This window comes from Rhinolophus sinicus, chromosome 18, assembly GCF_057876585.1.
Source record: "Rhinolophus sinicus isolate RSI-liver-muscle chromosome 18, RSI-T2T, whole genome shotgun sequence".
In the NCBI taxonomy this organism is placed as follows: Eukaryota; Metazoa; Chordata; class Mammalia; order Chiroptera; family Rhinolophidae; genus Rhinolophus; species Rhinolophus sinicus.
This window is the reverse complement of record NC_142518.1, coordinates 114639459-114666793: the sequence shown is the minus strand read 5'-3', so window position 1 is coordinate 114666793 and position 27335 is coordinate 114639459. Positions and strand designations below refer to the sequence as shown.

Genomic DNA, 27335 nt, shown 5'->3' with positions numbered 1-27335 from the left:
TCAAGTCTTACCATTTATTTCTTTATGGGGTTTGAACAAGAGCAGAGAGGACCTCTGCCCCACAATGCAACAAAACAGAAAGCAGTACACACACAGAGACTCTCACCGAAACACAGAGGCAGGGGGAAGGGGCAAACTGAATCATAGCCGGGTGAGGGAGGAAGGGACAGGGGACTAGTAGGAATCCAGCTTGGAGACTCAGTCATAGGAACTAGTGCAACAAAGTTCTACTCATGAAGCACAGTGTAGAAAATGGCATAAGAAAGCTGCCCAGCTCTGCTGCCTGTGGAGGAAGGCAGGGCAGATTGAGGGGTGGTAGGAGATCTGGGTGGTGGAGTGGATAGGGACAGTCAAATGACTTCAAGGAGGAGTGAGGTGCCCCTTTCCCCTGCCACCGGGCAAGGCCCTGGGCTGGTCTGAGCCAGGGGTCTCCTGGGCACTTGGTGAGGGGGAAGAGAGGATGGGAGTCTCCAAGGGTCCATTGCCTGGGGCCCCAAGGTCCCCCTTTACTTCCCAGTCCCTTTTCCCCTCCTGAGGATGCAGGAGTTAGAAGGCAGTACCTAGGTTCTCTCACGTCCACATAAGAATCTCTGGAAAGGAGCCAGCACCTCTTTCCCTCCCCAGCTGAAAAGAGCACTCTAGGCACGGGGTATGTGACTAGGCCCGAAGTGCTGAGGGCCAAATGGGGAGTAGGGGAGTATGTGGGTAGGGCACATGGGTGGGGGAGGGGATCTGCTGTGAGAAATGAGAAAACTGGCAGGGAAGGACTCCCCAGTCTCACTAAGTCCAATTAGGACCCAGCTGAGGCCCTTGAATGATTCCCTCTCTACAAGGGAAGTCTCCCATTTATCTCCCAGTCAACCAATTTCAGCTGTCCTGTCCCATCCCCTTCTTGGTTTCACCTAATGTGGCTCCCCTCCCCTTAAGTCACTGGCCACACACTCTAGGACGCAGGCCCTTCTGGCATCAAAGGCTCCTTGGCCTGTCCCAGGGACATAGTTCTGGCTCCCTTTCTTGTCTGCTCCTATTGGCTTTGAGATGTCCAAGCAATGTGGCCTTCCGCTCCCAGGAGGTCAGCACAAGGCTGTTCCCCAAAGGGCTCTCGATGACTCTGCTCTGGCTCAACCCTCTAGCCTGACTAAACAGTTCAAGTCTTTCAACCAAGGGACTACAGTACATTCTCCTTATTCAGCGGGTCCTCTTGCCAGTTCCTGGATGTTCTCCAGCAAGGGGCACAGGTGGCTAGATCAGGGGACCCACTACAAGGTGAGGAGGAGTCTGGTTGTTCCACAATTGAGATAGCAACCCATGGGGTCAGGGATGGGAAGGGATCGACACTCTTTGGTAGGCTGGGGACAGGGATATGGTGGGGATGGGGGAGGCTCATCTCTGGAAAGCCCAGGGGCAATGCCACCAGACTCTCCTTCATGGAGGCCTGGGTTAGGACAAGATGGGGGAGTATGGGGACCCAGGCCAGGCCTGACCCACTTGGGCTTAAGTCCCTTCTCTCCATGGAGATCAGAAATGGAAATGTCTTTGGCCTCAAGGCCAAGATCTCCAGGGCAAGACTGGCCCTTGGGAGTATGTGCACCTTCTGTAAGATATGGCCCTTCAGACAGCGGCAGTCTGACCATGTGCCCTCAGCCTTCTGTTTTGAAGCCCAACGACGCAGTTACTGCGCTCTTTCCCCAGAGGGCTCCTTATACAACCCTTAGTGATTTGGGGAGCTGCCCTTGAGCTTGGCTCAACACTGGTCATCCACATCCCCAAAGTCAGGTGGCCACAGCCCATTTAGCCATCTGTGTAAGCCCCCTTCCCAAATCCCTGACCTTTTCCTCTTCCCTAGCTTCACTCTCGCCACTCACTCTGCACCCCACCGCTACCCCTCATTGTGTACAGTGGTGGGCCACAGTTTAACTGGGCTTCTGACCTAGCTGCGACTGTGTTCCCCTCGTCTCTCAACCTGGCTCTTCCCTGTGGCAGCCCCACGTCCATGTGGGGCCAGGGGCGCTGGAGGAGGGCCACTGCACCATCTGCCGTTGCCTGTAGGGGTATGGGCAGGAGGGAATTAAGGATCTTGGCAACAGAAGGAATGTGGAGGGGGGAAAGAGCCTCTCCCCTCTGGGCCCCCCAACATTCCCTGCAGGACCAAGGCTAGGTGAGCAGCCGCCTTCCCTGGGGTCAGGGCTCTCAGCACGGGTGGGCATTTCCAGCCCCAGCTCACCCCCTTTTGTTTGCTAAGCCCCACCACAGATGGGGGCCTGGGAGGGGGCGCCTGCTGCTCCTGCCTTTTTCTCCTGGATGAGTTTTGCAGCTTCCTGGGGCCCTCGGGCACTTCTGTTGGAGCTGCTTTTGGGGTAGGGGTAGGTTGGGGACTATGTGTGGTCCCCCATTTCCCCCCCGCCCCTCACCTGGTCCTTTATCGCCCACGGGAGGAGCCCCCTCCCCCTCCCCCTGGAGGAGTTAGAGCTGACGTCAGTGTGTGGTGGAGGTCGGTCCTCCCTCACCGCTGTCACTCTTCCCGAGTCACGCCCTCATCTAGGGCAGGCAGTGCCTCCAGCCCCAGTCCCCCACCACCCTGGCTGCTGGAGAAGGACACCATGGTATGGAGGAGCATGAGCACAAGGACGTAGAGCCGGATCCTGCTGGGGCTGAGGCGGGAGCCCCCGGACACCGGCAGCAGGGAGGGCTTGTGGCTGATGCGACCCGGAGGGTCATGGAGGGGGTGGTAGTGGCGGTACTGTTGGTGGTAGTGATGGAAATAGGAGTGGTGGAATTGCTGGTAGTGGGTTTTGGGGGCCTTAGACTCCTTGAACTTCTTCTTCTCCGAGTCACAGGAGACCCACTGCACGTCACAGCACTTGGTTTCCGGCTGCTTTGGCGAAGTGTCCAGCAACCCTGCCGATGGATAAGGAAGCTGTGGTGGGGGGCTAAGGGGGCTGAAGGCTATGCCTTTCCGAGAGAGGACTGCTGTGGTGGCCCTGCCCAAGACTCCTTTCCTCCTGCCCCTTATCACCTTCCCCTTCTGGCCACACCTCTCCCAGGGACCCCAGATGGTTTCTGTGGGATGACTCTCTGGCCAGGCATGTTCTGGATAGAGATGGCCTCTCTGCTGTCTGCCCTCATTCCACTTGGCTCTATTCCAACCTGGGGACCTCACTGCCCGCTCCTCCAGCCACTAACCTTCTTCTAACCTGACTTCCCTGCTGTCCTCCCTGCTACCACACCCCAGACCTGGTGCCTGCCCTGGGCTCCAGCCTCCTCCCTTCTCCCCAGTGCCCTGCCTTTACCTGTACATATAAAACCAGGGAGCCCTCCGTACACCATTTCCTCATTGTCGGGGAGTATAAAAGGGCACCGGGTCTGCACCTCCAGGCAGTATTGCTTGCAGGGCACCCAGCGCTGGCATTCCTGCTGGGTCACGCTGAAGTATTCTGAGCACAGCCAGGCCTTGTAGACAGCCTGTGGGGAGAGGAAAGAGCATTAGCCAGGCGTCAGCCCCTTCCCACCTCAGAGGAAAGGGGTGAGGAGGGGTGTCCTTGTACTCTTTGGGTGGTGTGGTCACCAACCCAACCCCAGGATCCCGGGGGTGGAAAAGAAGGATTTAGGTCAAGACCACTCCATCATAACCCCAAGAGCTCCCATCTCATAGCCAAGACTCCCGAGTCCCCCAGTCTGCAATCATCCAAGACTTAGAATTTGTTCATTGGTAAAATCACAAAGTTATTTCTATGTTTGAGTCGGAGGCATCCTGACCAATCATCCCATCCAATCCTACCATTTTACAGTTGGCTTGTCTGAGGTCACCTACAATGGGGTACATTTCAGTTCTAGTCAATTCAGCAAACATTTCTTTGGCTGATGGTGTTAAGTTTCTAAATTTGAGAAAGAGAATAATCCTTGCTGTATCTCATTAGGGTGTTGTGTGGATCAAATAATAGGACACATATGAAAATGTTTTGTGAACTTTAAAGTGTAATACAAACGTGACGGGTTATTTTTAATAAAAACAGGAATGTGCTTTTAAGCGCTACCTAATCCATGCTCTGTCCTGTTGGCTTCAGCCCTGGTGTGCAGCAGACACCACGTTTCATGTGGCAACTTTGCTTTGCAGTTTCACTTCATGGGTATATTTCCTGTCCCTCATCTAGCCCACTCCTATCAGGTACCGGGTTCCTAGTTAAGAAAGGTTCCCTGCTCTGTAGTCTTTGGTGATCATCAAGCCCCGAGTTTGTCAACAGCAACACTACTGACATTTTAGACCAGGTAATTCTCTGTAGTGGGGACTGTCCTGTGCATTGTAGGATACTCAGCAGCATTCCTGACCTCTATCCAGTGGTTGCCAGTTGCATTTGTCCTCACACACCCCCAATTGTCACAACCAATAAATGTCTCCAGTCATTGCCAAATGTCCCTGGGGAGGAGGGGGCAAAATCATCTCACACTCGGAACCACTAATTTAGCTCCTTGCTACTCAAAGTGTGGGCCTGGATCAGCAGCATCACCACCACCTAGAAGCTCATGTGAAGTGCAGAAGTCCAGGCTCCACCCCAGAGCCAAGTCAGCAGCTGCATTTTAACAGGATGCACAGGGAACTCATGCATGGGGTTAGTTAAAGCCCTGCCCACATTCAGTCCTCATATCTTCAGGGGCATGTTCTCATACTTGCTCCTCAGAGCAATGGTTCTCAGACTTCAGCGTGCCTCAGAATCCTCTAGGCCACTTGTTAAATATGCACATGGCCCTCCACCTCAGCTTCAAGAGGCCTGAGGTGGGCTCAGGGATCCGTGTTTTGAACAAGGGTCCTGGTCATTCTGTTGCCGAAGGCCTTTCAACCACATTCTGAGCAATATGGTCTGAGCTTCTAACTCTTAAAATGGCTTTGAACATTCAAACTGCAACACAAATAACTCTACTATGAACATGGACTTTGGCAATTTTATGCCACAGTGGCCTTTTCCAAAGCCATCACCAAAGGGAGGGTGGTGATGCGTGGTCCTGGGTAGTGGTGCAAATCAACCCCCTGAGGACCAAAGCATTCCTTGGGATTTTGATATCTCACTGGCATCTGAAATTTAATATGCTCTAAATCATTAAATGAAATTCTCAATTTTTTTTTACTCCAAAGCTGCACTCACCCCCAAGTCTTGGCCATTTCAGGTAAGTGTCATGATCATCCACCCGGGTGTTTGAGCCAGAAACCTAGGTGTTAAGCCTTCGTTCCTCTCTTTCCCTGCGTCCCCACATACATTTCATCCGCGAGGCATGCCAATTCTCATTCCACTTCACTGCTTTGTGCAGTCTATTGCCATTTGTCACCTGGATGACAGTCTCCTATCTGGCCTTCCCGCCTCCACTCTTGGTCTTTCCAATCCACTATTCACACAGCAGTAAGAGTGATCTCAAAATGCCATCGAATCATGTTACACCCTTGCTTCAAACTCTTCAAAGCATTTAGAATAGAACCCCAACTTTTGAACATAGACTTCAAGCCTCTGTCTCTCCAACCTCACTTTCTAACTCTGCCTGCAAGCCCACCATGCTCCACATACAGAGGTTTTCTTGCTTTTCCTTGCACACACCCTACTTTCCCCACCTCAGGGCCTTGGCACACACTGTTCTCTTGGCCTGGAATGCTCTTCCCCCTCTTTTGGCATGACTAGGTCCTTCTCATCTTTCAGGCCTCAGTTCAAATGTCACCTTCTTAGAGAGGGTCTCCCTGACCACTCTGGATAGAGGATGCTCCCTCATCATTCTCTGTCTCTTAACTGTTTCTTCACCACAGGTATGACTTTGGCTGCGTCCTTCTTTTGTTTTTCTCTGTCAACCTCACTAAAAGGTGGGATTCATGACAACAGACATGGGTTTGACTTATTCACCATTGTGTATTCAGCACAATATACATAAAAAAAATCTCTCTTGATTGAATGAACAGGACAAGTAAATAAAGACATGTCCCTGCTCTCAGAGAAATTGCAGTTTTATGGGTAGACACATCTAAATTTAATCTCTGGCATAAGATCTATACTACAGAAGAGGTTAAACCTGGCCACTGGAAGCAAGCAAATAGAAAAGTTGGGAAACATTTTGGCAAGGGGATAATAGGTGAGCGAGGACTCATGGCAGGATTTTAGATGGCTGGGTAGAGATGGCACAAAAGGGCATTCTAGGCTGAGGCAACAGCTTCAGTGAAGCTATGGAGGTGAGTGAATGCATGCTGTGCTAAAAGAACAGAGAATGATTTTATATGAATGGAGTGGAAAGGGTACCAATCTTCTGTGGATGGACATTTATTATTTCCAAGTTTTCACTATTATAAATAATGCTTCAGTGCATATCTTTGTATACATGTCTCTTGCATACTTGTGTTACATTTTATTTATATTATTGGTATAAAAGGTAGGCACAAAGGAATGATAAGGGAGTGAGAGGAGGGTGGAAAGGAAGAATTGAAAGTAAGAGGCCAGGTAAGAGAGAGCTGGAGGGGTCAGAGAGGAGGCCGAGGGGTAATGGAGAGTGGCAGTGGGGTAAGGGGGCACAAGGGAGGAGCTGGGTAAGAGAGAGGGCAAGTAAGAGTAGCCAGTTGGAGGGTAAGAAATGGTGGCAATAAAGGGGGTAGGAAAAACAAGGTTGGGGAGAAATAGCAGAGTAATAATAGATGGAGGGTGTAAGGGAAGTAAAGAGGTATAGGGAGGGTGAAAGAAGATGAAGGGTAAGAAAGAGCTGCAGATTGTGTGATGTCACCTCCTCTTCCACCGGTGGGGTTCAGAGGCCCCTATGGGATTCTCCCTGAGCTCTTCCTGTTCAACATTTCTACTTCTAGGTGAGGAGGCCCTCTTGGAGTGCCAGCCCTCCTCCCACTCACCTGCTCTGGATGAGAGGGAGGGAGTCTAGGGAGGGAGACTGGGGAGAGAGAGGTGTCTTGACAGTGGGAGTGTGCCCTTCCTTCTTAATAAGACGACCCTCCCTGAAGCCCCACAACCCCCAGCCAGAGTCACTGTGGCAACAAGTGGGTGAGCACACTGCCTGAGGAGGATACCAGGGCAAGAAAGCAACAGGCAAGGAGCTAATGAGGAGAATGGCAGAACAAGAGCGGTGGGTTGAGAGGTAATCCAATTCCTTGGCCCCACAGACAGCCAGCTGAGGCCATTGCTGGCTCACCTGCTTCAGAGGTGGCCTGTGGTTCTTCTCAGGTGAAAAGTCTGACTGTCTGTGCTACCATCTGGGCAGCAATCTGGCCTTGGTCTCTGCAGCCCTCCCTGCTAGATGGGCCTAAGTAGCTTGCTGTGTCTCATCAGGGTTAGGACTGAGCCAGAGGGGGCCTGGGCACTCTTCCACAAACATGGGGAAGAGCCATGGTTAGGCACGCTGTGGGGCTGGCTGCGGCCGGGGCATTCAGGGAGAAGGAAATTTCCAGGCAACAGTCAGTTGGGAGACCCAGTGAGCCAAGACTCAGGGCCAGAGGGTTGGAGATCATTTGCTCTAGTTTGTCAACTCTGGCTGCATATTAGAATCACTCACAGAGTCTTTTAAAGATTCTCCTGTTTGGCCCACATCACACTCCAGACCAACTAAGTCAGAATGCTTGTGGGTGGGGCCCGCACATCTGTAGATTTTCAAAACACCTCAAGTAACTTTAATATGCAGAAAATTATCAGCTTAGCCCCACTTCATGTTATAGTTGAGGAAACTGAGCCTAGAAAAGGGGGAAGGACTTGTCTATAGTCATAAAATAGTGGCAAAAGGAGAAACTTTGAAAGTTGGTTTTTCGACCCCAACTCCCGGGTTCTTCCTACTGGACAATCCTGCCAGTGCCATTGAAGTCCAGACTCAGGGGGCAGGACACAAGGGCGTGGGTAAAGGAGGAGAGCTGAGAACCAGGCCTGTTCTGGGCTTTCAGGCTCTTCAAACTCCGGCCCTGTCGGAAAAGACTTCTTCATGTCCTGTCTTGTGACCTTAACCACCCTGGACCCTCAAGCGGTAGAGGATGGGTGCTCTTCTTTCCCTACAGAACCCCTATCCCACCTGAGGCAATCAAGTTCTATATGCTACAGCCAAGTTGATATGGGAACTGGTAGGGGACAGAAGCAGGGAGTAACTAGAGGGAACACCAATTAACCCCAAAAGGATGCTGGAAAGGCTGTCCCACCCCTCCTTCCAGTTGGGCTGCTAAGCCACTCTTGACATGGGAGTGGGCAAGATAAGGGGGACTCCCACCTCTCCTGGGCTCTGAAGCTGCCAGTTTAGGGAGGAATGGGAAGACCTGGAGAGTCTTACCTTCCTGCTCCCTGGCTGGAAGCCCTGGCCAGGGCATTCTCATCCCCATGCTCCTCTAGAAAGAAGCGCCTGACTTCTGGCCCCCATGGTGCTGTGTGAATGCATCCAAGTGTGTGCGTACACACACAGCCCAAAGCCAAGACTTGGGCCAGAGGGTTTAGAAAGAGGAGGCCATCCTGGACTCCTGCGTTTGGGGCTGGAAAACCCTCTGGAGAGGAGAGCTTCAGTTCTTGACAACCAGGAAGTTGGCAAGTTCCCTTTCGGATTGCAAGTGGCTTCCCTCCATAGGGGCTGTTTCTCCATCCAAGTTGTCCCTACAGACCTTCTCTTCGGTGGCTTGTTTTGTTGATAGACCCCTGGGACCTTTGGCCAGGAGCTGCAGCTGCAGAGCCTGTGCAGGCACAGCGGCAATCTGGGCTGGGCTTGGGAATGAAACCCACTGTCCACAGCACACCAGTAAGCACCCCACCCCCAGATTTTACCAAGGAGAAACTGAGGCCCAGCAAAGGGGATTGGCGCAGCCAAATCAGAGGCATGCAAGAAATCAACTACAAAGCCAGGGCTGGAAGGGAGGTACTCTGATGACTAATCTGATGCCTCTTTGCACTGCATCCATCAGCACAGCTAGAATTGTGTGAGGAACCTCCTTGGGGAGGGTCTGAAAAGAGCCATATGCCCCTCTTCCTGATTCTGGGCTTTCAAAGAGTTGGATGAAAACAGGGTAAGGTCAAAGTCAGTCCCTCTACCCCAGGGGGAGGAGATCATGGGCATGGCGCTGCTCGCAGCTGTACCTCATTGGGGCTGGCACAGTCAGATTGGGATTAGAGGCATTACAGGGCAAATCCAGGTGGATGATAGAGCTTCACTTAAGTGCCTGTAAAACTAAGCAACAGCTTTCATGCTTCTCAGAATGAGCAGTCATGAGTCAAAGTGGTCTGGCCTGGCCTGGCTTGGAGGGAAGGCAGGGGAGATGGCAGGAGAGGTGGGTGAGAACCCAGAGCCAGTGCAGTTCCAGTGGGCCCTCATGCCTGCAAGCCTCTCAGGCCATCTGCTCAAAGGCCAGTGGCTGGGTGATCCTGGATTGGCCAGGCTCAGCCTGGGGAGTGGAGAAGTAGTGTCCCTAGTGCAGGGGCACCTCTTAAGGAGCTAAGATGATCCATATCAATCAGGTAAACAGAGGAGGCAGGCTCACGTCCACTCCAGAATGGAAGGGACTATGAGAGGCATCACTCCACCTTCCTATCTGTGGTTGGAATTTCCACTCCAACATTACTGCCAAACACTATCCAGCTACTCACTGTAAACCTCTTGTCACAGGGCACTCACTCTGTCCTAGGGCAGTTCATATCTTCAGACAACTGTAGCAGTTAAAGAAGATTTTCCTTCTTTTGAGCTGAGATAATGGTTCTCTGTGGCTTCACTCACGGCTCCTACTAGCTCCTCTGGGGCCATGCAGAAGAGTCGGCTTCCTGTCCCTCATGCCAGCCCTGCAGGTGTTTGTAAACTTTGCTGAATCAGGTCTTCCCATTCATTTGTCCATGCAATGACCACTTTCTGAACATTTTCTGAGTGCCTGGCACTGTGCTAGGGAGCTACAGATCATAGAGGTAAGACAACATTGCCATGTTCAAGAAGCAGGACAGACAACCATGTGAATCACTCATTGTAAGTCACAGTGATAAGGCCACACATATATTATGTTCTGGATGCTGAGGAAATGGACAGCCTTTACCAAGTTTTAAATCATTGCTTTTTAAATGACAGTTTATCACTTTTGTGACTAACTTTCCAGACTTATGAGTATGTCTGAAAGTGTGTATGACAGAGTGTAAGCATGAAGACTGAAGATGGGGACACCAATTAGGAGACTATTGCAACAATCTGAGTGAGAGACGATGGGCAGTAGCAGCAGAAGAAATAGAGAGAAGGAAGAGTGGATGTGAGAAGAGATGCCAAGGAGGTAGAATGAACAGGATAACTTGTGGATGTGGGGAATGAGGGAGAAGGAGGGGTCCAAGATGACAACGAGGTTTCTGGCTTGGGTGGCAGGATGAACAGTAGTTTCATTCATTAAAGAAGGGAAACCGGAGGAGTAGATTTGGCAGTGAAGAAAACGAATTCAGTTTTTGGTCATGTTGATTTTGAAGTATATGTGGGTCACTAGGTAGAAATGTCAAGGAGGCAGTTGGATATCATGGTCTGAGCTCAGACGGAGGGTCTGGAGTAGACATCAAGGTTTGGGAGTCATCGAGAGTTAAGGGGTTAATCATTAGGAACATAGTAGGACTATACTTTCCCACACTCTTTGATGTTTGGCATGGCCAATGAAATGTAAGTTGAAGTGACACGGATCACTCTTGGGAAGCAGCTTTAAGAGCTAGTGTTTGATATGCCACATTCTCTTCCCTCTGCTGCTGACTGTGGAAGCACTGTTGAAATGAACCCTCTACTAGCCGGGGTCTCTTGGTATTGTGAGCAAGAAATAACTGTTGGCTGGATTAAGCCTCCGATACTTGGGACTTGTTTGTTACCACAGCATAACCTAGCTCACCCTGACTGATAAAGCAATACTGGAAGCCAAGGAAGTGAATGATATTGCCTAGGGAGTGTGAGTACAGACAGAAAAAGGATCAACACTGCACCCCTGGAAAACACATTTAAGAGGCAGATGGAGGGGCTGGCCTGGTGGCTCAGGTGTTTGGAGCCCTGTGCTCCTAACACTGAGGCCCCTGGTTCAATTCCCACATGGGCCAGTGAGCTGCACCCTCTACAGCTAAGATTGTGAACAATAGCTCTCCCTGGAGCTGGGCTGCCGTGAGCTGCCATGTGCTGCCAGGGGCAGCCAGTGTGAGTGGCTGTGTGCTGCCATGGGCTACCATGACTGGCCAGTGGCTGGTGTGAGTGGCCGGCAGCCAGTATGAATGGCCGGCAGTCGGTGAGCGCTGCTGAGAGCCGCTCTGAGCGGCCGACCGGCCGACTGCCTCAGCCGGGGGCAGTGCAAGGCTCATAATCTAGCTGTGTCCTACACAACTAGATAGAGAAATAATGGCTTGAACTGGAGTGGGGCAGGAGGCGGAAAAAGAGGGGAAAAAAAGAGGTAGACGGAGGGAGGGAATCTGATGAAGATGGAGGAGTAGTTTAAGAGATTGGAGGAGAAACAGAAGACAGTGGCATTCCATAAATTAGGGAAGGAGAGAGTTGAAAGAACAGGAGTGGTCAGCAGATACGTCCTTAGACAGGAACAGAAACATGTTGGCAGTCTCACCATGGTGACAGCAGTATCGGTGAAGCGGGGGGGACAAAACCAGACTGTAGCCAATTTAAAATGGAACGTGAGGGAAGAAAAATGGAGGTAGTTATGTGAAGACTCTTCCAAGAAGCCAGACATGCCCAGCTTTTTCAACTGTTTCATGGGATGTGGTTTCCACTTCTCTCTTCTATATTGGTTGTTCCTATTCAGATGAGTTCCTATTTTTCCCTTGCAACTGAGCACAGTCCCCAGATAGAGTTTATTAACAAAGTCAAGTAGAAATATCAGCCCTCCTGTTCTGGAAGCTCTATTTCTGTTAATGCAGCCTAAGATGTCTGGGGGACTGTAATGTCTGGGGGACTGTATGGTTTTCTTCTGGTATTCAGTGCAGACGGAGAGGGGAAGGCCTGCCTAGAGTGTGGGATCAAAGACAGCTTAGATCACAGTCCCTGCAAAGAGCCTGAGCCTCCTGGTGAGATATCTGTATAAATTAAACATCCTTGAGACCCTAGGCTCCCTGAGGACGGCAATGGTACCTTACTTATCTGTGTATTGCCTTCTGGGTTTTACATGGAACTGGGTATAAAGAAGAGGGGCCTGCCATGTACTTGAAATCCAAGCCTCCAGCTACTAGCCCACATCAGAGCAAGGTGGATAGCTCCAGAAAAAGGTGCAAGTAATGGGTTGTTTAATGTTTGCATGAATATACAGTACTGATAGAGAACTTGGGGATGCACTGGCAGTCATAGGAAACAAAGAAAACAGAAACAAAGAGGCAAGTATTAACTCCAGGAAAACAAGTTGACCGAGGAAGCAGATGTAATCACAGTATTCTACACGACTCAGCTGTGAACAATGTTTATCATCCTAATAATGTAAACATGGAATGCTGTTAGAACCAGAACCTGTGATGTGCCCGTACTGGACGTACGAGGAGAGGGGAAGTATTTGTGCTCATATGGTGCTTCTAGTAATGACAGGACCAAATCCTCCTCTAACAAAATACATACTTAAAACAGAAAAAGAATTTAAGAAGCAGTATTGGCATGCCATTTAGACATTTAGAGGTAAATATCAGAAGAAACAGCTAACAGATTTGCAAGTACTTAACTCTGAAGAGTGAGGTTTGGGGTGGAGCAGAGGGCTCTGTTAATTATAAACATTGAGATCTATATTTATTATTTAAAAGACAGGTGAAACTACAAGGATATATATATTATATATACATATAATATATATACCATATATATTATATGTACCATATATTTATTTATATATATATATATATATATATATATATATATATGTCATATATACCATGTTTGCCCAAAAATAAGACAAGCTGGACAATCGGCTCTAATGCGTCTTTTGGAGCAAAAATTAATAGACGACCTGGTCTTATTTTACTATAATATAAGACCGGGTCTTTAATATAATATAATATAATATAATATAATATAATATAATATAATATAATATAATATAATATAATACCGGGTCTTCTATTAATTTTTGCTCCAAAAGATGCATTAGAGCTGATGGTCCGGTTACGTCTTATTTTCGGGGAAACAGTATATATGATATATATTAGCATATATATGCTAACAAGGATACATATATGATATATACATGTGTATATATGTATATGTATATATCTACGTGTGTGTGTGTATACACACCCACACATACATACACAGTTATTTAAAACAGAAAAGTCAAGAAATGGCAGTATTGGCATACCACCAGAAATATGGAGATAAATATCAGAAGAAAAAGCTAAGAGAGTTTCAAGTGTGAAGAGTGAGTGTGTGTGTGTGTATATATATATATATATATACACACACACACACACACATATATATGCAGCTTATAAATGTCTTAGAATTATGAAAATATATTATTTTAATAAAATACAATAAAATAAAAAAATATAAACTGAACTTACAGCCATGAACCTCAAAAAACAAACAAACAAACAAACAAAAAAAACCCCAAACAAAATCCCCAAGCTGACCTGAGCAAGCTTGCCAGACTCAGCCCCAAAGTGCAAAGCCTCAGGCCTCTCACTGCCCAGTCCTGGATCACTACTCCATCACTACTGTCTGGGCCATGGGTTTGGGCCAAGTAAGCTTAACAGGCCAAGAGAATGAATGAGTGGTCCCAGAGCCAAAGAGAAGAACTAATGAGAGGAGGCGAGCTTCAGGGCCTTCTGTGCCCAATGGCTGTGCAGGCCACCACCAGAATGACAGTGACAACTACAGCTTCCTCTGAGCTGCACACAGATAGATGTGCGTGGCATCAAATCTCCTGGCCCCCTCCCAGGCATGTCTGTCTGCCACGCATTGCTAGTCCTGGGCCCAGGCCCTTGAAGCAATGTCTGGTCTTCTGCAGGGATCCTCATGAAACCAGCTTCGTACCCCTGCCTTACCTCCTTCCACAAATGCAGTGCCTTGCTAGACAGAGGAGAGGCTGCGGAGAACAGACCTGAGCAAAGGACCGGTCCGCTGTGCTTGGTGTCTGGGGATGAGGTAAATCAAGGCCTCGGCCCACCTAAGCATGTCTTTGCGCCCTCACTCACTAGACTCTCTCCAGGTGCCTTGTGGTCCCTAACCTCCCACCTCCACATCACATAACTTCACCTCCTGCTCCCAAATTACCTTTCCCTTCTCCTAAGCAGTATATCCCAAAGCTGTTAATCTGAACTGGGTATTACGCAGTCATTTGGATTAAACAGATCTAATGAAGGTGAGAATAATAATGGCTACCATTTATGAAGTGCTTACTAGATGCTAGGCTCTGTCCTAAGCAACTGACATTTATTAACTCATTCAATCCTCACAACCACCCCGAGGTTGAGATATACTGGGGGTGCCAAAAAAATGTATACACATGACTTGTATTTATCGGTATATATCCAGTATTATGATTTTAATACAGTTTTTCCTTTCTTAAAATGTGTACACATTTTTTGGCACCCTCTGTATTTACAGGGGAGCACAGGAAGGACAAGAGAGTTTAAATAACTTGCCCAAGGTGACACAGCCAGTAAGAAGAATGGTAGCTACCATTTGTTGAGGACTTTTGATCTCACAAGCATGTTGTATGTGATTTAAGCCTCACAATAATACTATTCCTTAGTTTCGAATGTTAATAAAGTGAGGTTCCAGGGGATGAAAGAATACATTCAAGGTCTCAACAACTACTTTACGGAGAAGACAGGCGTTAACCTGGAATCTGAAGCCAGGTTTACCCGGACTTAGTGCCCGAGCCGTGTGTACCATATTTCTCCTTGGATGGTTCTCCCCTTCACTATCACCATCAGCGTCATTAACTTGTTACTCAAATCTTTTTGATGCAATTTCAGGTCAAGTTGCAGACATTTCTAAGACTGGATGGGAGGATGATTTTCTAAAATCAGTGTATTCAGCCCATTCCCTGTATGAGTAAGGTTTTCTTGGTAGCAGAGTATGGGGGGAAGAACATTTGGGCACTAGGGGGCTACAAATGGCCATTCCCCTATCAAAGCACTCCCTTCCAATGCACGCACGTGCATGTGTGCACTCTGGGAGATAGAAGTTGAAAACAAGCAACTGCTGCTTTGTTTCTTTCAAACTCACCAACTCCCTACTCAGAGCCCCAGGTTCACTATTACTGCTGTACTCTTTGGCAGCTAGTGAAGGGAGGGCAGCGGTCTCCCTGTCGGAAGGTTTTATTGCCCTTGGACATGAGTCCTGTCCCAGGTCCTATCATTTACGGGTTTCTGGAACTGCCTTGCCCTAGAAGACTCCAATGCCAGAATCTGTTCCTTCCGAAAGGTCTTGGGGCAGCTGCACACTCTACCTAATTGTTCTTTCTTCCCAGCTTGCTTCATAAATGTTCATTGCAAAGCCTTTGCTCCAGTCAGATGGAGTGTTAGCCAGAGCTGGGTTCAGATTCTGGCTCTGCCACTAACTAGCTGGTGGTCTTGGACAAGTCACCTATAAGGAAGCAGGGACTCAGCTACTAATTCGCTGTGTGACTATGAGCAAAGTACTTGCCTTCTTTGGGCCTCAATTTGGATCCACAGAGATGGTCCCTGGGGAGGCAGCATATAAGGGGTGAAGACAGGGTCAAACATCTTTAAACACAATCAGTCCTGCAGGCAAATCTAGGGTCTGCTTTTAACAGTTATGAAACCTCAAGCAAGTTACTTAAATTCCCTGATCTACATTTTCCTCATTTGCAAAATGGAGATAATAAAAGCACCTATCCTAACCTATCTGCAAATGGTATCTGTAAAGCAACTAGCAGAAAGCTTTACCTATAGTATAATTACACTGACACAGATTGGGTAGTAGCATTGCCTTCTGGCAATCAAATCCCTCGATTTGACCTGGATTCAAATCCCAGCTCCAACTCTTACTAGATGGATGACCTTGAGCTAGTTACTTAACCTCGCTGAACTTGTCTTCTCCTAGGTCAAGTGGGGATAAACACACATGCACTTCGCAAGGCAAAGGTAAGAATTAAATGAGATAAAGTATATAAAATGTGGCTGGCATAGTTCCTTTCTTCCCCATTCCCTCCTTTTAGCTCTAAGATTCAAATAATAAATGGAAAAAGAAACTGCCACAAATGTGATCAGAAAAGGTTAAAACCATTAATACATATAAAACAGTACACAGAGATCAATAAGAAAAACATAAGACATGAACAGACAATTCACAAAACAGGCAATACGAATGGCCTATAAACAAGAAAAACAAATGTTTGACCTAAGGAATGCAAATTAAAAGCCAATGTTATAAATACCACTTCCAACTCCCAATTAGTAAAGCTTCAAAAATACGATACCCAATACTGGAAAAGAGAGGGAAATTAGTCCCACATTTTTGGCGAGGGTATAAACTAGATTAATCCTTTTTGGAAAGAAATTTAGTAAGAAAGAAATTTGCATGTCAAAAAGCCTTTAAAAGGTTAATACTCTGACTCTGTAAAATTAGTCCCAAATGTTCATCTTGCACAATTAATGTTTATGCTCCCATTTGTATGCAAAACAAAATAAAGAAAAAGGCATTTTGTGTGCAAATGTTTCTGTAAGCTCTGAGAAAGGGGCGGGAGGATACACACAAACTGTAACATCAGTGACCTCAGTGAGTGGAACTGGGAGATGTGGGAATGGAAGGATTATTAATATTTTCCTTGTAAGTCTCTGTATTGTTAGAATTGGTACAATGAGCATGTATTATTTTGTGATACAACGAGCATGTATTATTTTGTGATTTAAGAAACTGAGCAAAGTAGAGAAATAAGAAAAAATAATTAAGATAGTACTTATTAAAAAAAGGAATCACAGATCTGACAAAGATTTATGAACAAAGACATTCACCACAGCATTATTTATAATCGTAAAAGTTGGGAGTAAATATCTAACAACAGAGGACTAGTTAAGTAAATCGCACTATATTTATGTGATGGAATATTGTGGTCCTCAAGAATGATGTTTATGAATATTTAATTACATGGAAAGATACTCAGTATAACTTTAGCAATATGTTAAAAAGAGCAGGGTAAAAAAATCTATATGATTTTAACTATGTAAAAATATATAGTCACATTTATTAAGATGGCTATCATAACAAAATGGAAAATAATAAGTGTTGGCGAGGATGTGGAGACATTGGAACTGTTGTGCATTGCTGGTGGGAATGTGAAATGGTGCAACTGCTTTGGAAAACAGACTGACGGTTCCTCAAAAAGTTGCACATTTGGACCCAGCAAGTCCACATCTAGGTACATACCCGACAGAATTGAAAGGAGGGATACAAATACTTGTATACCAATGTTCGTAACAACATTATTGACAATAGACAAAAGGTGGAAGGAAATGAAAACATATGTCCACAGAAAAACTTGTCCATGAATATTCATGGCAGCTTTATTCATAATTGCCCCAAAGTAGAAACAACCCAAGTGTCCATAGCAATGAATAAACAAAACGTGGTACATCCAGGCAATGTAATATTATTCAACCATAAAGAGGAATGAAGTACTGACACAGACTACAACACGGATGCACCTTGAAAACATTACGTTAAATGAAACAAGCCCGACACAGAAGGACAATACATGATTCCATTTATACGAGGTACCTAGAGTAGGCAAAGTCATAGAGTCGGAAAGTAGAACAGAGGTTATCACCAGGAGCTGGAGGAAAGGCAGGAGGGATGCTATTGTGTAATGGGTGTAGAGTTTCTGTTTAGGAGAATAAAAACATTTTAGAAATGGATAGTGGTGATGGTTGCATAACACTGCAAATGTATGTAATGCCACTGAATTGTACATTTAAAGGTGGGGGGTGGGAGATGAAGGTAAGGGGGATCAAATATATGGTGATGTAAAGTGGTATATTTAATGCTATGCATAGTTTACCACAATAAAAAATTATTATACACATATATATGATATATTAAGACACAGAAAGACATATCAGGAGGAAATACACTATAATATTAAGAGTGTCTCTGGGACGTTTTTTTCTGTTATACTTCTATTTTCCAAAATGTCTCAAAGACTTTTTTTTTTTGTAATTGGAAAGAACGGGTATTTTTAAAAATATTCTGAGTCTATAATAATTTCGAAGGATTAACTTGTTTGGAAGTTTTAATTGAGTTCAATATTAAGCAGATATGGTCACCTTTCACAGATCAGCCAGGTAGATATGCTATCTACTGAAAATGAAACAATGAAAAGACAGGAAATAATGGTGACATTCACCACTGGCACACATCCCTCTCCTGGCAGAACTTGGGGCGTTGGCCCTTCCTTCTAATCCCAAGAGAAGCCTAGCTGTCCCAGGCCAGGGCTCACCAAAACCCCGCCATGGGAACTTCTGCACTAAGCAGGCTCTGGGGGTGATGAGGGACCTTCTCTTCTCCTGCCCCAGGTGGTCCTTCCAGCAGATTGAGGCTGAGAAGACAACAGATACTTTTTCTCCCGGCAAGAGGAGCCCAACTCCTCCGTCTCATTTGTAGAGCCTGCAGAAAAAGGAGGGAGCAAATATCCCCCTTCCTCATGCCCATCCTCCATCACTGTCCCAAGAGGATACTGGTGATTGGCACTGGGCCTCAAGAACATGAGACTAGGGTACTGAACAAAGAAGATGTGGGTGGGTCCCCACTTTGGATCCAAGACCCTCCAGGAGGGCCCTACAAGCTGGACTTCCTCTGGGGTCAGTGCAGCTTCTCAGCCCAGTCTCTCAGCAGCCAGCTGTGCATCACCTCAGATGGCTGGAGGAGATTATTGACACGTTCCTTGTACACGTGAGCACTGGGGAAAGGACAGCCAGACCTGGGTTTCTAGCCCAGTCCTCCTGCCTTTTAGCTGTGTGGTCTGGGTAGGTCACTCTTCCTCACTGAGCCTCAGTTTTCTCACTTGTGAAATGGGGATAATGATAGTACTTGTCTGCTAGGATGACTGTCAGAATAAAATGAGTTCATGGACACATACAAAGACCCTGGCATCTCCCAGGCACTCAAAAAGCTTGCCATTTTCTTCTCCTGTTTCCCTTTCTGACCCCTTTCTTCTTTGGTGCCAGCCTGACTAGCTTTCTTGTCCAGGGACTTGTGGCTCAGCTTCCAGCTCCTTTCTCCAGAATCCTTTCGAGCAGGAGTTTTGGCTCTGGCAGCCCCTGTGACTCCATAGTAAGTCCTTCCCTTCCCAGGGCCAGGTGTAGCACATCTGGTACCCTTGCTCTCCCTTCTAAGCACCTGCCTGGCTCAAGGTGTCAAAAATGTAGCCTTTTCTGAACCCGCTCTTATGCCCAGGGAGAGAAGTCTAGTCCAGCATCTCTGGTCATTTGCACACACTCTGCTCTGCATATCCACAGGAACATGACATACCTGTTCCCCAGAGAACTGCCAGGTCAGCATCAGAAAATGGCACTTCTAGACGCCCATATTTGTCTAGACCCCTCAGAAGCTGCCCCTGGCTTTGTAGCAAACACATGCAGCAGACATCTGCATGTGACTGCGACCTGGGCTGAGGTGGGGTGGGTATGATGTCCAGTCTGCATGGACACACAGCAGGTAAAGAGCCTCAGAGGACGGGACACGAAGGAACTGCCCTAAAGGAGAAGTTTTTCTAGGGCAAACTCCCACCTTTGAGCCTGATGCATCCTCCTACATACGCACCCACACACAACACAGAAGGCTGAGTGTGCCCGTTCCCCTAGGTACCAATGCCTGGGGAGGAGACTGACATGTACCTATATGGTTTAGAAGCTCACGCTTGTGATGTGTCCGGAGATCTGTGACCCTCCTTTAATCTCCGCCCCACCCACTATCTTCCTCTTCCTCACCCTTCCCTCTGCTGTGTTCAGCAGACTCTTCCAGCCAGACCATGAGACTGGGTGGGAGGCTGCTGAGTTCCCTTCCTCCACTTAAGGCCCCCCACCCACCTTCAGGAGACACCACTGTATCCTTCTTGGAGGTTCCTGTTGCTATGGTGACTATAGTAGTCAGGCACCAGCCTGTGGGAAGGATGGGAAGTAGACATGAAGACTGTGCGTCTGTGTGAGTGTGAGTCTACGTGTCTAAGTGTGTGCATGCACACGCACATGTCCACCGGAGCGGGAAAGAGAGAATGTTGTGAAGAGTAAAAGAGCAAAGAGGGAGGGGGAGGGGGAAAGAGGACAGGAGAAGAGTGGACCAGAGGATGAAAGGGGGGGCAGGAGGAGGGATGGGGATAAGGGGGGTGAACTGTGAATGGGCTGTGAGGGGTGTGAGAGGTCAGGGGGCATGGAGGAGTCGAGGGCAAGAGGTTCACTGCCAGGAGGGCTGGGGTGAAGGACCTGGGGTAAAGGTTGGGAGGCGTATGAGATAGAGATGGGAGATGAGAGGAACAGAGAGGGGTGGGAGAAGGGAAGGATGGGAATAGAGAGGGGCAGGGCAGGGCATGGGGGAAGGCGAGGAGCGAATGAGAGTGTGGGACGGGGCAGAGGTAACTGTTGGGAGGAGTGGGGTGTAGAGGACTGTAGGTGTGGGGTAAGGACTAGAGAGTGAGGTGTGGCTGTGGTTTGGGAAGGGTCTAGGGTGATCTAACATCAGAAGACTGGGAAGGTTGTGGGGTCATAGGTATATGGACGGAGGGTGCTGAGTGTGGGTGAAAAATGAGGGGCATATAGAGGGTGACAGTAGGGGGGCTCAGGATGGGAGTCAAGGGGTTTTGAGAGGTGTAGGCAGCACCTGGCCACTGTCCCAGTCCCACATTGAACCCACTATATCCTTGTCTGAGCTATAAACATTTTCTCTTCGCCATCCGTGCCTCTTCCAGGAAAGCTAGTGCTTACATTCCTTGGCAGTGAGCTCCCATGGATGTCGAGGCCCGTCCCCAGGGGAGGCTTTGCCCTGGTTTCCAGGAGGTGGCTTCTTGACTACTGCCCTTTTCCTCTACCCCCAAACAGCGACCATGGCACCTTCTCTGCCCGCAAGAATCCTAGGTCAGGGAGGCTGATTGTGGGGCACTGCTCCCTGCCTGCAAGCTTGGGTGACAACAGGGACCACTGGCCAACTTGGGGCCCCTGCTCTTTGCCCAGTTCCCTGAGCTCCCTGCTCTCAGCACCAGCACTAGCCCAGGAGTCCTGCTTGGCAGGAAAGCTGCGGCAGGTGGGAGGAGAGAGGAAGGCAGTGAGGCACAAACAGCTGCCAGCCAGAGTGGAGGAAGACCAGGGCCCCAGTGGGTATGGGCAGGAGGCGAGGCGAGGCTCTGGCAGCCCCCCTCCCCCATGTGTGGGTGTTAGGCCTCTTTCCCCAGCCTTTCCCATCTAGCGTTCCTGTTCAGAGAGCAGGCTGTGCTCATGCTAAACTCTGGGCTGAAACAGACCTCAGAGGTCACCTAGTTCAACTCCCCCCTTACTCTGGAATTAGGGTAATCTCCACAGTATTTCCTCCAGGGGTCTGCCTGAATCAGGCCCCACATTTCCTGGAAACAGGAGCTCACCTCCTCCTAAGGCAGTCTGTTCCCTCTTTGGAAGAAAACAGCTGTGAACTGAGTAACTGTGCTGTGCCAGGCGTAGGTACTGTGCAGACTCATTACTAACAACCTCACAGGTTGTTCCTTCCATTTTATAGATGAGAAAAGTGAGACTCAGAGAGGTGAAGTCTCTAGCTCAAGGTCACACAGATAATACATAAAAGAGCTGGGCTTGAACCCAGGACTTTCAAAGTCCTTCTGGGGCCCAGCAGGACAGGCCTCTTCCTTTGTACTACAGCCTTCTGAGTCTCCTCTTCTCCACATCAAACAGCCCCTTGAACTCTGTCGAAGAGAACCTGGGTTCCAGCTTCCTCCCAACCTGCTCAGTGTGACACCCAGAACCAAACACACAGTCTTCTAGGTGTGGTTGAGCCAGTTCGGAATAAAGCACAAATACCACATCCTTACTCGGCACTGACCTTCACTGATGTGGCCCTATGGCCAGTCAGAGAGCTGAGAACTGGCCTTCTCTTGGGCTTCTACCCCCTCTTGCTTGGGTCAGAGCTGTGAGAGAAGAGGCCACGGTTTTGTTCTCACCTCCGCCACGCCCCTCAATCAGAATGCCTTGAATTTGGAGGAGGGAAGGGACAGAGGTGGGGAAGAGGCAATCAGAACCAGGCAGGGTGGTGAGGATGGAGAGCTGTGGGGAGTGAGGTGGTTGTCCAGTAACCCAAGGCAGGGCCAGGAGGGCCAACGGAGGGGGTGGTAAGGGCTTTGGGGGGTATGCACAGGGATATAAGGGTGGGGTGGCATGGCCGCTGGGGTTGGGAGAGGCCAGGGTGGGGATGGGCATGGGCCTGCCTAAGTTCTCATCACCCTGCTGTGCGAGAGAGAGGAAGTCAGTCGCACATTAAAGAAATGTTGCAGCTGGTACTAAATTGGGAGGTGTCACAGGCAGCAGCAGTGAGGACAGGTAAGATTCGTGGGGCCCTGTGTGGCCCAAAACAGGGACAGACACTGCAAAGGGAGAGAAGAGGGTTTCTGGGGCTGCCCAGGAAAGATCTGTCTGAGACACTCAGGACAGGGCTGCGGAAATGGGGGTCACCTGGCCCTGAAGCTTGGGTTCTAGAAGTCGAGGAAGCCCCCTTGTCCTGGCCTGGGCTGTGGGCTCACCACCCAGGAGAAACTTTGTGGAAGGGTATCATCTCCAAGGGATCCTGTTTGGGGTAGGAGCTGAACAGGCAGGCTTGGAGCCTGGGGGCAGGCTCAGGGGTGGGCAAAGAAGGCCTGGGATACAGGTGGGGTGACAGGGTAGAGAGAGAGGGGCTGCAGCAAGGAGGAGAGCAGAGCTGGCTTTTCCCTTAGGGCCCACAATACAGCGGGAATCAAGAGCCCTTTAGGTGTAGGCCTCAGCTGAGAGAGAGTGCATTGGAGAGGGGTAGGAGAGATAGGAAGAAAGCCGTAGAGCTGGCACGGCCCTTCTCCTGGCACAGCAGGCAGCAAGAGAGCAGGTGGAGTTCACTTGAGAGGGAGAGCGAGGGAGAGCGAGAGAGTGAGAGAGAGGAGACAAAGGACAGGAGGGAGGGCCCTGGCCATCAGGAACTTGATGGAGGCCCTGGGAAAAGCATGAACTTAGCACCAGAACATGCGCTTTGGAGGCCGGGCCCTCCTGCTTATTGGCTGAGTGACCTTAGGGCAAACTGCTTGATCTTCCTGCATCTCAGTTTGCTCATCTGTAAAATGGGAATAATGGTGCTGGGATTGCCAGCAGTTGTGATCTCATTACATATGTGAGAGAGGTTGAAAACCCTAGGCATTACATCAATGTTATGTGTCATATTATTATTTCAAAATACTAAAGCTAACCCCTTCCCACTTGAATCTCACAAAAGACTCAGGATGTGGGCAGAGCAAGGATTGTTATCCCTGTTTTACAAATGAGGAAATGAAAGCTTACAGAAAGGAAGTGACATGCCCAAGGTCATACTGCTAACAAGTTGTAGAGGTGATAAGACCCCTGAATCCAGGAGACCAGTGGTCTTTCTCCTACACCAAACTTCTTGGTAAAAATAATCAACATGAGCGATTCTGATTTAGTGCGGGATCAGATAGAGTTTGAAGCCAGCTATAACATGGGGAAAACCCCACAGGAAACTTGTGGCATGGTCTCTCATTCATCCCGGTGACTGAGGAAAAAGAAATAGTTGGGGCCAGGGGGTCGGAGGGGGGGCCACAAAAGACAGACATTCTTTATTCCTTCTGCTGGTGGACCATGTCCCGCTGCTCCCACTGTGTGTGTCTATATAACAAAATGTGTCCTTCATGTCACAGTACCTCTGCCTGTGTGTCTCTGACATTGTGGGGAAATGAGTGTGTGTGATACGGTGTGTGCTCCTATGGCACTATTTGTGGGTGTGACAACCTCTCTGTATCTCTGTGTGACTTTGCCCAGGGTAGTGGTGGTGGTGTACAGCAGTGTGTGTGTCTCTCTGTCTGTACACCTTTAAGAAGTGGAATATCTCATTTGGTAGTGTGAGTGAGGCAGTGAGTCAGCTGAGGCTGAGGGAGGCGGGAGGGAGACTGCTAGGTTAGGAGAACAGGAAAAAGGAGAAGGAGAAAGTGAAGTCAGAAGCAAGGAGCTACCCCTTTCCTCTCCAGTCCCCTGACCAAATCCCTAAGGAGCCCACCAAGAGCATGCAACCCGGCATAAGTCCACAGGGGTCACGCTGGATGGAAAGGAGCACTTTCTGCCCCTCCCCAGAGCCTTGATGGGAGATGAGCTAGGCTAGGAGGCAACTGTCTCCCTCTCCAGCTCTCAGCCCCCAACTAGAGGATGGGTGAAGTCTCCACCCCACCCTGTCTCCTTGTCACTTGACCCTTTGACCTTGCTGTTCTCTTTCCTCCCAAAGGCAGGCCACCTGGCCAGGCTGACCAAACAGGGTAGCCCCACGTCCCAAATGTTTACAGCCCCCATACACCTATTGTCCAGAATGACCCTGCAGAGGGTCAAGAAGTTTCTCAACTCAGCTCTGCCCCATGGCAGGCCGGCTCTGCAGCGGCCTTGCCTCGCCTCGCCTCCGGATGCCTGTCCCCAGCATCCAGAAAGCCAGCTGTCCTTCCACTGCCACCCCAGGGCGCTGGGAAGGCACTGGGAGTTTGGTAATGCACCAACCTTCAGCAGCCCTCCCACAAGTCGCTGTGCTCTGTTCCCTTCTCCTTCTTTTGTCAGGGAAGAGGAGCTGGCAAGGAGCTTCTCCTTGGGAGAAGACAGGCAGCCCTGGGCTCCACCTGCCTAGGTTCTGACCGGTCACCACAGGTCATGTAAGGTCACCAATGTGGCGAGCCCCTCTTCTCGCCCATTTACAGGGGCCAAAGGGTGAGGGTTAGGTTGCCAAATATTCTTCCTTAGCCTTTGGCCTCCCCACTGCACCAGGCGGTCCCAGGACTTTCAATTCCAGCCCAGGAAAAGGAGGAGGGCACGGCTGACTGAAGATGGAGGCTGGGGGAGCCGGATCCCTCTTTCCACCCTTTTTGCTAGTCCAGGGCCCCATGACCCCTCCCTCCCCAGGCGGGGCGGGGCGGGGCGCCAGGAGGCCCCAGTCGGACTGTGCCCAAACCTGGAATTAATAGAAGTTGGCCAGGTGATGACCTGACCTGATTCCGAGGCCCTCGTCTGGGGAGGGTCCCACGGTAGTACTCGTGGTGCCACACTGAGAACGGTGGGGGTGATGGGAGGAGGTGGGGTGGGCAAGAGGGAGACCTCCTTTTATCTCCCGGTCCCACCGCCACAGCTCCCGCTGCCCAAGCAGTCGTCATGGCCGCGGACCCCAGTCCCTACCTTACAGCCTTTCGTGCAGGACCGGATTGAGTACTCTTCCGCCTGTACGTATTTATGCAGCACGAGGTCGAACTCGTCATATTTTTCCTGAGCATGTCGGTCGAGCCGCTGGTACGCCTCGATACAGTTGCTACACACCTCCCAGGCCCCAGAGCCCGGGCTGGCCACCACAGCCAGCAGGTCCCCCAGCAGGGTGTCCAAACTGCAATCCAGGCTGTCGGGACGGTCCATGCCCAGAAGCAAGTCCCAGACCGTGTAGGTGTCGCAAAAGGAGAGAGTGAAGTTCCGAAAGTGGCCTTTGAGCAAGTTTTTTTTGGCGGAGGGGAACTCGGCCGGAGCACGGGAAGGGGAGTCAGGGGGCCGCAGAGGTGGGGCTGGGGTGGTCGGTTCAAAAAGTCTCTGCAAAGATTGCAATTTGGTGCAAGCTGCGTCCAGCCCCTTGGGTTCTCGGACGCCGCCGCAGTCCGGCCCGGGACAGGCGGCGGGGGCGGCTTTGGTCAGGTTGCTGTATCGGGGGCCGCAGGTGCCCGGGGAAGCGCTGGGCTCACCGGGCGGCGGCGGCAGTGGCAGCGCCCCGCGAGGAGGCACTGGCTGCCGCTCACGGCCGGTCCCCCAGGGCGGCCGCATGGCGCTGCTCAGCTCCCTGGCCCGGGGCCGGGCCCCCGCGCACAGCCACAGATGGTCAGCGAGCAGCACGGTGAAGAAGAGCAGGGACGCCAGGGACAGTCGCCATCGCTGCGCCCGCTCGGAGTCGGCGCAAGGTTTGTCGCTCGGCCTGGGAGCCCAGCAGCAGCAGCAGCAGCAGATAGTCAGCGCGGCGGCGTCTTTCCCGGGCCACATCCAAGCGCCCCTGAACATATTTCAGGGGGGTCCGGGCTGGAGGGAGCAGGCAGGCGCGAGGCCGGACGGCCGTCTTGGGCAGGCGGGCGGGCTGCGCGCCGCTCCGCGCTCCTCGGCGCCGTCCAGGCTCTACCTCGGGGGCTGCATGGTGAGGCGGGCAGGCCGGCCCGCCCCGGGCCCCGCTCAGGCCGGAGTCGCGGGGCGCTCCGGTGCCGTCCCCGCGCTCCTCCCGCGCTCCCTCGCTCGCAGCCCGGGAGCGGCCGCCCGGCCCGCTAGGCGCTGCCCGGCGTCCCGGCGGGGGGCGGTGCGAGGCACAGAGGCGGTGGCGGTTGCGGCGGCGGCGCCGCGCTCCTCATAGTGTCGGGCCCCTCAGCTGCCCTCGGCTCCGCGACACTCCACTCGGCGCCGGCGGCTGCCCGCCTCGCACTCTGTCCCGGCCGTCTCGGCTCGGCGCAGCTCTGCGCCCCTCAGCGCCGCCGTGCGGGCCCGGCCGCCGCGCCCCGCTCCGCTCCGCTCGCCCCGCGCCGCTCCGCTCCCGCCCGCTGCCCGCTCCGCGCCGCTCCCTGCCTCGCCCGTGCCTTCCTAGGCCCGCCGGCCGGCCCGCTGCCTGGCCCTTCGGGCTTCGCTCGTGCTTTGGCCGTTCTCCGGGGCCGGTCCCGGGCCGGCTGCGCTCCGGCTCCTAGCCCGCTGCTCCCGGAGTTCCGGCTCGGGCGGGCCACCTGGCTCCCGGCGGCGCCACAGGCGCCGGACGCGGACGCCGGGCTTTACTTAGTGCGCCTCTCGCTTCCGCCTCTCGTTCGCACCGCTGTGGCGGCCGCCGAGCGGCACGGCCCCATGGATCCCGCTGGCCATGCCCCCTCAGTCTGTCGCCATCTTCCGCTGTGCGGAGAACACCTTGAGAGTCCGTGTGCGAGTGTGTTTGGGGGGAAGCGGGGCGGAGAAAGAGGCACCGAGAGGAGGAGGAGGGAGCGGGACTGGGGCCCCGACTGCGCCTGCGCCTCAGGACTCTTCCCACCCTCCCAGCCCCCGCCGGCCGCAGCCTGTGCTGTTTGGGGATGTTTCCAGTCCACCCCCAACTCCATTCACTTCAGCGCCTCCGTTCATCCGCCCGCTCCCGGCGTGCACACGCCACAAGCTGAGTCTCAGGCCTTGGCTCTGCCCCTCCACTGCCAACCCGGG

At 50.8% G+C, this 27335-nt stretch overlaps 1 protein-coding gene across 1 annotated transcript; it reads right to left on the bottom strand.

Moving 5' to 3' along the window:
• Window positions 1-27160, bottom strand: NALF2 (NALCN channel auxiliary factor 2). The gene is made up of 3 exons (XM_019748004.3): window positions 25317-27160; window positions 3291-3462; window positions 1-2898 (listed from the first exon to the last, which is right to left on the bottom strand). The coding sequence occupies exons 1-3, from the start codon at window positions 26172-26174 to the stop codon at window positions 2513-2515; spliced, it is 1416 nt and encodes a 471-aa protein (XP_019603563.1). The 5' UTR covers window positions 26175-27160; the 3' UTR covers window positions 1-2512.
• Window positions 27161-27335: the final 175 nt, after the last annotated feature.

Bases quoted from the DNA above. Each gene is read 5' to 3' on its own strand.
- NALF2 (XM_019748004.3), bottom strand. From the start codon at position 26,174: ATGTTCAGGGGCGCTTGGATGTGGCCCGGGAAAGACGCCGCCGCGCTG. The intron at 3,463-25,316 runs GTAGGGACTGGG...CTCTCCCCACAG, and splicing joins CCTGCACGAAAGGCTGTAAG to GCTGTCTACAAGGCCTGGCT. The intron at 2,899-3,290 runs GTAAAGGCAGGG...ATCCATCGGCAG, and splicing joins CCCTGGTTTTATATGTACAG to GGTTGCTGGACACTTCGCCA.